We start from the raw sequence: 9,867 nt of genomic DNA, 5'->3' as shown, positions 1-9,867 counted from the left end.
AAGCAGGGTGGGGATCTCGGGGGGGGGGGGGGCGCTGTTTACCAAGAGAATACTGTTTAAAAACTGTATTTCAATCTTCTCTCCTTGAGATAATTAGATTTGTTTTTAAAATGTGCCCTTTACTTTAGCAAGGGATATAAATGCAAAACCAAATGGTCAGTTCAAACACTGTGAAATTTAGGTCTATTTGAAATCCAAACAAATTTCACAAGCAGCCTTATCTCCTCAATAAGAAAGTGAGTCCAAGTCTGGGATTCTGCAGTGCTTTGAAATAAAGCATGTCAGTATGGTGGCCTCACTTGAGAGGGTTAAAACTTAGATCTGATTAATAGATATGCTCCCAATCTTAACTTCTATTTGGAATCAAATCTGGGCCTCTTGGGCTTGCAAAATCAACGTGTAGATCTCTTCAGAAAGAGGACCCTCTCCCCACTTCATTCCTTCTGCTCCCATGAAGGCCGGAAATACCCCAGGAAACAGTTTGTCTCCTATTCCTAGAACTCAGAAAGGCATGAAGTACTGACAGAAAGACAGTGGATTTATTCAGTCTGGAAGAATTTTGTTTTTTAATGAACCACTGGGATGAAGAGAAAGACAGTTTCTCATTTTCCCTTTGCCCTTCCTACTTTTAACCTCCATTATCCACAGAAGAGTGTCTCCAATCAGATTTTTAAAAAGAGATTCATTCTTTTTACACAGGTTTTAATTCTGCATAAAACAATGGTCCCCTATGAATTATTCCCACTTTTCATTGGCTTAAATTAGTTCATTGGACTTCTTAACAAAAGAAATTACAGAACTGCACTAACTTTGATGACCTCTTCCTTTCCTGTGTTTACCCCAGGATGTAAAAATTGCAGCTAAAGTTATAGAGGAGGTTAAAACTGCAAAAGAGCACAATGTCAAAATGTGCTTTTAAAATTTGTTTTTGGATTCTCTATCAGTTGCAGAGAACTTGGCAGCATCTTTCTGGAAGGAAGGAAAGGCTCAGTATGGAAACACAATTGTGTGATCACACACTCCAGGGAGTTCAGAGCCACACTGAAAATACTGTTCACCCTGCAAAGTCAGCTGAACTTTTAACTCACAAATATTTGCCTTTCTGAAAATGTTGCTTTCCAAATAATCAGTCTGAGACCATGAACTCTGCTGGAGAAAAATAAACCAAGAGAAGCAACTGCATTAGGATTTGATATCAGCAATCTTGGAAACCAATGAGTTACTATTCTAATTAAAAGTAGTGTTGGTATAGCAGAGCGTGAATATCACTTCAGAAGAGTGCAAGAATTTCAATATGAAATCAAAACACAGCAGCTTTGGCAACTCGGATTAGGGAAGAACACATATGTAAATCCAGCTTCTTTCATGATGAGATATTGCCAGAAATCAGTGAGTGACTCAGCCTTTTCAGCTACCAAGACCCTACGAGACTAAAGGCCTACGAAGTACAGAGTAGCTTCAGCTCTCAAGAATTCAGTGGGAATGGAGAGTTCTTCAGTTCACCACAAGACTGGGCTCTAGGAGCTCAACTGTGTCAGCTATTATTAACTGCTGCCAAACTTGGATGCATAAATTGCTACCAACGGAGTCTGAGAGGCCTTCATGGGATTTAGACACTGCAGTGTCCATACGGATTACTCAAAATACCTTTGGAAATGACCATATCTCCCAGGAGATGGTCTATGCGTATCTGAATTTGAGATGGGCCAATGTGCTGCACTGGATCCAGCTGATAAAATCACAACCTGAAACTAGCAGAGTGACCTCTGAAACCAGACCTGAGGATATGAACTACTTCTGAAGGTGCTAAAGTGCTTGGCTTTCATATAGTTGAGTATACTCATCCACACTGAGTATTGTACTCTCAAGCTGATTCTGTTTTTTTAAATGAATAGACTATAATAAAACTAGGCATTTCTGAACAGTTTACCTCCATTTTGAGAAACAAATGCTGTTCGTTTCAACTCATAACTGATAGACAAATAAAATAGAGACAATTTAATTTTTATCTATGCAAAAGTGTCGGGCAGCTAGTAAAAGCCCCCAGAACGTGTTTGTCTGAGAGACTACTTGATCTTTCACACTTAGAATAACAAATAGTCAGATTCTTTCCAAAAAACATAAGCAGGCAGTAACATGGTTTAGTGAGATAGTTTCTTATCACCCACCAACTGCATCCAAGCAATAGCAGAACACTATTATTGTTTTACTTTCCGATCCCTTACCTCAAGTTTGGTTTTTGTCCAAATGTGAGCCCATATATCTTAGTGAGATAATTAGCTGCAAAATCTGCACTGATCAAGGTATTTGGTAGGAATTTCGGAGCCACTGTTAGCTGTAAAAGAAATACACAGGGGAATTCCAACTATATGCATCAAATGTTTTAACCAAGTATGAGACGAGCAACAAAACATTTGCAAATTTATTTTATCTAAACAGGCAAAAATAAATTAAACTGAATGCAGATTGCATGAGCAAAAACAAATTGTCCTCACTCACTAATCTCTTCCGGAAGGAGACCAACTTTTGCCTCAAGATATGTGCATGTTTGTTTTGATTGGAAGATTCTTGTCTCTTTTTGATGGAAGAAATCGAGAAATTGTTATTCAGAGAGCAAACACTTTGCTCATTATTGTTTCAAAGTCCTCAGTCTGCTGTGCCAAAAAAAACCAACCCACCTCACAGTGGCCTACTACTTACTCTTTTATCAAAGTATATTGCAGGGCAGAAGTATCAGTTCATGTGTTTCTTCCAATATTGCATCCATTTACGATGATCTTTTCAATAGAGGATTCGGGTTCCCATAGGACAGGGATGTTTCTGAGCCAAGTAATGAAATATCAAATGGGACTTCAAAGCACAGACCTACTACTCAGTGATACTTTGTTCATTGAACAAGTGATGTATCAGAAACAAAATACAGAAAGGTTCTGTCTCCAAAACTTTTTAGTTGATGAAAGGTATAGGATTTGATGTGTTTGCTCTTGGTCTGTTGCTATTGTTACCAGTGATTATAAAAAATCATGCTAGGAACATCTGAACAAAAACGCTGGAGTGAAAAATAATGATCAAATAAGCTCGGTTTTATAAAGAATCCAGGTAATACAACAGCTAGGTTCACTGATTGGCTGCTAATAGCAAAGTCATTCACCTAGAAACCCAAGGATACAGATTACAATACAGGCTGGAGGTCACTTTTCTGGGAAGCATAAACCCAAAAGATCTATGCATCAAGATTAAGCCCTTGGGAAACAAATTATTCACACAACGCTGTAGCAGATACGATCTTTAACTACATAAGCAGAAGACTACTGAACTGTAGTAGGTAGGTGCAATCACCATGGTATAGATGTTAACTACAGTACTAATGAGACCACTCTTACAATATTTGCTGTACACTCTAAAGAGTTCTCTGGAGAGAACATCTTTTCTAGAGAAATACTGAATTCTTTGTCATGTAAAGCTTTGAGATCAGGATGGGAAACTCTGGCAATGGAAGAGACCTCCCTCCTAGCTTGAAATTCTTTGCATCTTCTTCCTCACAGCACCATTGCATGAAGCAGAACTTAGTCTTTACAGCTAGCAAGGCACAGCAAAACTCAAACGATGAGAAAACATACATTTCAAATTTTTATTACCAGAAAACTGCAATTGATTATTAATAATAGTGTAAAAAATACTTAAAGGATGAAAAATGTATGAGAGAACAGACAGTTTATTGGAGAACTGCCTAACTCAAGCCTTAATCTATGTATTTACGTAAAGAGTGCCTCAATTTCTCTCTACTAGTTTGTCAAGTGTGTGTTGATGGACTAGATCCATGAACTTGCCATTTACTGGACTTACAACAGACCTATTTTTAAAACATTGGTTTTGATTTTCACCTGTGCCAAACCCTCCATCCTTCAGCTGTCTTAAATGTTTAGAGGTCACAAACACAAAAAGGATCTTTCCCACAAGCCACACTCCTGTCAGCATTTCTAGGCAGCGTGAAAATTGGCATTCTGCATATTACTAGAGTTGCCACAGTACTGCTCCACCAGTCATCTCTCACCTCCTGATCTGGGAGATACAATTTCAGGGAAGCGGATAAAGGAACTCATCTCTGACAGTGCCTCAGAAAGAAATAAGTTTTTACCATAACTTAATATTGAGAATTCAGACACAGGAAACAGGCTTAATCACTTTCATGCATGTGGCACATTAAAGCTTTCCTCCTGAAACATGGTCTATTAGGTCGTAACTTTTATACAAAACAAAGGGCATGGCTCAGATATGTGAAATGAGAGACACCAGAACCACAAGAAAGAGGAAAGAGAACGAGGAGTTTCATCCAAAAAGAGTTTTCACTTGCTCAGGACTTTGCTTTGGCATTTCAGCACTTAGTCATGAGACTAACCGACCTTCACTGGTTGACTGCTTGAAGGATTAACATTGGGTAGTTGTAACTTAGCAAAAATAAAGTTGACTGAGTAGCTTCATCTAGTGTATTGCCTAGTAAGTGGCAACCTGCACTTTGCCAGCTGCAGTTTTCTTGCAGCTTTTCTGCTAGATCTTCCTTCATTCTCCACTATGGCAGATAGAGTTTCTCCACTGTTAACTAATGAGTTAACCAATGAACTCAGGAGGATTATACAAAAGTTATTACCAGTTTTGGGACAATTTTTCTTGCTTATAACAAGTTTTGATATAAACAGAAGTCCTGGATCCAGGTGAATTCCATATCACTTTGGGGATATGGGAAATGTAAAACCTGTCACCAAAATCATCAGCTTATAATAAATAATAATGACAGTTCAGGACCAGGTCTACAGTTATGTGGAAGAGATTTCTGGTATTGAACAAGGCTCACTGTGGATACTATGGTTTAGATACAAATTGTGAGAGTGGGAAGAAAAATTAAAAAGGAAACTAGAGTATCCATTCTTTACTTGAAGCACTCATTACTCAAAAGCCACAGAAGCCTTTTAGTCTGTTATGGTATTTCTTTTCTCCAACCAACTATGCTAGTTTAGCAAAAGGTAATTCAGCTACATCTGATGGGATCACAATTTAAGATAAACCAGCATTAAGATAATCCATAAAACAAGGAGCAAACTACCAGCAAATCCCTGCTCTCCTCCAGACACCACAGTTGCTTGATCTGCAGGGCTTCCTGCTGCAGACTGGATGCAGTTTGAAGCCAATCTGGTTTGTCCTGGCTTGTTATAAAGAAATGTGTTATTTTTGTGGGTCCACAACTTCTCACTGTAACAAGTTCTGACATTCGCTGATGTTTGCATTTTCTTTTGGGATTCTTTTCTCTCTGCAGTAAAGCCAGAAAAACCAAACGCTCTGTTTTGTCACACAGGGGAAATTGGGAGTGCAAAGTTCTGGAATATTAGTCACAGTCTGGCTTGTTCCTTTTTATGGAGTTATTAACTGCCAAGATTGTTGTATGGAAATGGTGCTTGAAAGGGAGAAAAGAACACAATGTTACTGTACGAAGGAATGGGTTCTATTCTCAGTCACTCCATACAGAAATCTATGGAGTGATTCTGGATAAGTCTTGGCCTGTCTGAAACCTGAATGTGGCCACATGTATATAAACAAACCATCAAAAGGTCACAGATTTTCAGAGTATAATAAAACATACACAGAGACATGCATATGAAGAGAGAGGGAGAAAGAGAGAAGGGGGGAGGGATGGAAAGGCAGAGGTTTTGTAAACAAAAGAACCTGTGCCTGAAGTTTTAACTTATATTTTTCTGTAGCATCGCAGCTTCTTCCCTAGCAAATATTTGTGGACAATCACTGGGGACAAAGAAAGCCATAATAGGAACCACCCAGATATAAAGGCATTTGAGAAGTTATTTTATTTCCTAGCCTTGGCAAGACAGATGTGCTTCTGTCATGACATCCAACTTGGGTCATTAATAGCCAGGCTAACCTAGGATCTTTTCAGTTAAAAAAGAAAATCAGCTCCTCCCACTGCAGCTAAGAGAATAAATTCATACCCTGTGCATTTTCACTGTGTGGGGGTATCCCAACCCCATCCAACCTATTAAGAATGGAAGTCAAGGAAAAGCGGATAGATCTTACAGACCTTGATGGCTCAAACACAAATACAAGGATGTGTTTGCTCACAAATTTTCATCCAGCCTCACCCGATGAGATATGCAGCAATTCACATGATTACCCAACAGCTTATTTCTATACAGGCAGCTACCAAATCTGCATGCAGCTGACCCAAAGCCTACTGAAGACAGTAGTCATTTATACATGCAGAGGCTCTCTGTACCTCCCTACACACACCAGAGAAACCTTTCACCAGTTGCACCAACAAATAAGTGTTCAAAATATACCACCATGTGTACCCTCTAATTTTTTACTGTACTAACTGATTGTCGTGTCCTTAGATGGACCTGCATTAGAATATCACCTCAGCACAATTTCACTTATGTTGGATACATCACTTCTGTACTTAAAAATAACTGAACACTCACTTGCTTAACTTTCAGAACCCAATTAGAAAAGAACTCTGAAAGCCTTGTGAGCCTCTTACCTTATTGTTTGCCAGATACAGGTAATTCAGGTTCTCCAGATGCTCAAATGCTTCCTCTGGCAACCCTTAAAAAACAGGAATAATGAATCAGTGACTTTGACACCTTACTGACTCGGAGGGAAAAGACAAGAGGGCAGCTCTCTCTCTCAGATAATAACTTTAACATGAAATGTAAGTATTTTTCATTGCCACTGAAACAATCTGACTCAGACCTATTGATGACTTTGTTTTTTCCTTTCAATTAAAGTAAACGCAAACCACAGACAGTCAAGAGCAGAGGAAGACCATTAAACATCCTAAGCATGCAGGCTTGTGGCCAGCCCCACTGGCAAGGGTCAGGTACAGCACTGTGCAGACTTGCTGTGCAACTGATTGTCAGTGCCGGCAGCAACCACGCTATCTGAGAAGTTTCTTTTGTCATTTGCTCATGAATCCACCGATCATTTTTCTTGGAAGGACATAATCTGAGGTTGTTTAATTATCAGATCAATCTGATCTATGACCGTGATGTTTCCAAAATAACACCAGTATCTGCATGTCATAACCCTTCTCTTGTTCTGCTCCTCCATAATCCAAGTAGCCACACAGTAACCAGCTCAGAGCGCTGATCCAGCTCGGAGCTTACCCTGCCCCAATAATTACTAATTTTCAGCTGAATCACTCCACATCCAGTTGATCACACAAGCACAATTACTGTCACAATGGAAAGGCTGCAAATAACCTTTTCATCTGGCACTTAGATAACCGTAAGTCAAAGGTGAAACTATTTCCCATGTCAAAAGACATTGGAAACTCAGGGCTGCACTGAAGCTTGTGAAAGAAACATGAAGCACCAAAGGTAATAATGTCAAATTCTGACTCTGTTAAGCACAGCCAGCCGTGTGCTCTGTGTGAGTGCTGTGCTTTGGGTTCCATGCATAACATGCCTACCTTCTCAATAAAGGCTGTTCTCTATCACTGGAATAAAGACAGCAGCAGCATTCACAGCAACTGGGTGACACGTAAGTTAACAACAATTCTCTCTTTTGTTCTGTGTATCGTCCTCTCTCACTATTTACTCCAATATCTCTTTTTCTTTTGCTTTCCTTACTAACCCCCCGTGAAGTTTCTCTTCGTAAGCATATGACTTAGCAAGCAAAAACTGCCTACAAAAATCAAAACAGGTAGAATTTGCCTTATTTGCAATATATACTACTTGTATTTATACCAAATTTGACAAGGACCGAAGTGGACTAAACTGCACTAGCTGACTGACTAGACTGAACTAAACAAATGGATTAAGAAACAAGGTCAGTCAGAAGGAAATCATTCAGTGTGTAGACACTTCTGGTTCTCAAGTGCTTTGCATTGATGTGCCTGTGGGACTGGAGGGAGTTTGCTGGACAAGAAGATCTTACACCACAGCACACAGCGCTGCTGCCAGGCCTCCTCCACTGGTTCAGTGAGGCTGCATTCTTATACACTGAGTATTACGTTTCGGATGATAAAGTGCCTCCATGGCCTGTGTGATGGCCAAAGGCTTATAGCAAACCACCTCAACCAAATCAATCCATCACTCTGGCTGTCCCTACCAGCTGTCACTGGCCTCATCGCACAAGCTGGCGGTGCACAGGCTCTGTCCCCTTCCCCTTTCTGCCTGCTCACCTTTTGAAGTTAGCCTGTTGTTTTGCAGATTGAGAGTTTCCAGTCTGTAAAGACGAGCAAGCTCTTCTGGAAAGATTTCTTCTATCTGGTTATTCTAAGAAAACGGACGGTATTAATCATCAGCAAAGTAATCCAAGAAGCATCCCAGTAAACCCAGACTGTGAACTGCAATAAAATTTGGAAGTGAACCCACCACGTCAAATCATTGTCAAGACTTCGCTCCATAATGAGCCAAATTCAGATCTCAAAACTGAGACATCCAAACCCAGCAGCATTTGAAGGCCTGAAACGAGTTTTATAGCTTGTTCTCATCTCCAGAAATATCCGGCTTATTCATTGGTAGCACACAAAGAGTGATTATGCCTGGCAAGGCCTATAAAACCATCTGCCACAGCTAACCTCGTAGCTGCAGCAAACCATTTGCTACAAGGCAGGCACTGCAGATTTCCAAGTTCACTACTTCTGTTATTTATGTGTTGTTTTAAAAAAAACTCATCATGGGCATAGAGAGCCACACTGGGCGCGCTGTCTCTGGTTCTGCTGTCAGCGGTGACTGTCATCAGATGTTCATTAACATGATGACTCACATTTAGACCATTAATGGGTGATTCTAGTATTTTAGCGTCTGGGGCACCAGTCAAGGACCCACTGTGCTGGAAGCCAGGCCAACACACAGAAAGTGGCAGCTGCTGCTCCAAAAAGCTTCTTTGCTTTTGGCAGTAGAGGCAGGAGCCATGGCTAGCACACGCCTGGGACAGATCTGCTGAGGAAAGTGCCAGCTTACATTACAGTTTTTCTAACTATGCTGCACTTGGATCTAAAGCTCAGAACCAAATCTGCACTTGATTCATTGAACGGAATTGGCAAATAGGAGCAATAAGCTAGAGGCAGTTGGTTAAGGGCCAAAGAGGCACTGGCAAGCCTGGAACTACTGTCTCTGCTCAGAGTAGGAACAACCATGGGGCTGCCATACTGCCCGTGTCCTCAGGTGTGACAGCACAAGCAGGGAACGGATGCCTTCCCAAATGCTGGTCACAGGGATCAATCAACTGACAGCAGAGCAGGGAAACCTGCTGGCAGTCCAGGACAGACAGCTGCTTCTACCTGCAGCTTGAATGTCATACCCTTACGTGCCCTTATCCTGACACGACATGACATCTCTGCTGCAGAACTATTTGCTGAGGCATGACATTAGTCTCCCCGCCGCAGGCAGCCCAGCTCCAGCTGCCTGGATGTCAGAGGCAATGCCGCTCACTGTGGTGGATGGTTTCGGCCACGTTAGGCCCGCTCCTTGCTGAGTCCATGGGCTGCAGGGAGAGGTGGAATCCGGGGAGACACTGCTTGGGTCTGTGACTGGGGCACTGCGTTCACAACACTTTAACACGTAGTGCTGACAGTAACGTTCTCATGAATGAACTAATTCAGCTCATCCTTTAGACACCTCAAAATGAAAGGCCTTCAGCAGAAACAGTAATTACCAGTTTGGACAAAAATTCTTCTCTTGGAGCTGGGAGAGAATGAGTTTTCCTCTCTTTTTCCCTCCCTGGGTCTGCGGGGAGCGAATCCTCGCGGATCACCAGGCAGGGCTGTCAAGCGCAGCGCTGGGCCGGCTGCACCTCCCGCTTCCTACGGGAAGCTGCGGGGCTGCTGAGGGCAGGGCTCAGGCGTGGTCAGGGACA

At 41.4% G+C, this 9,867-nt stretch overlaps 1 protein-coding gene across 1 annotated transcript in view; it reads right to left on the bottom strand.

Annotated features, from left to right (window-relative positions):
• PODN (podocan) overlaps positions 1-8,282 on the bottom strand; it is a gene marked incomplete at its 5' end in the record, with an annotated part of 20,018 nt that extends 11,736 nt beyond the window's left edge. The window contains 3 exons of the mRNA XM_010138260.1: positions 2,226-2,335; positions 6,545-6,609; positions 8,189-8,282. Of these exons, the coding sequence (XP_010136562.1) occupies positions 2,226-2,335; positions 6,545-6,609; positions 8,189-8,282 (269 nt within the window). The remainder of the gene's footprint in view (positions 1-2,225; positions 2,336-6,544; positions 6,610-8,188) is intronic.
• Between the last annotated feature and the right edge of the window lie 1,585 nt (positions 8,283-9,867).

Source organism: Buceros rhinoceros, unplaced genomic scaffold (assembly GCF_000710305.1).
Source record: "Buceros rhinoceros silvestris isolate BGI_N320 unplaced genomic scaffold, ASM71030v1 scaffold23010, whole genome shotgun sequence".
In the NCBI taxonomy this organism is placed as follows: Eukaryota; Metazoa; Chordata; class Aves; order Bucerotiformes; family Bucerotidae; genus Buceros; species Buceros rhinoceros.
Note: the sequence above shows the minus strand (reverse complement) of the source record. Positions and strands in the feature narration are given on the sequence as shown.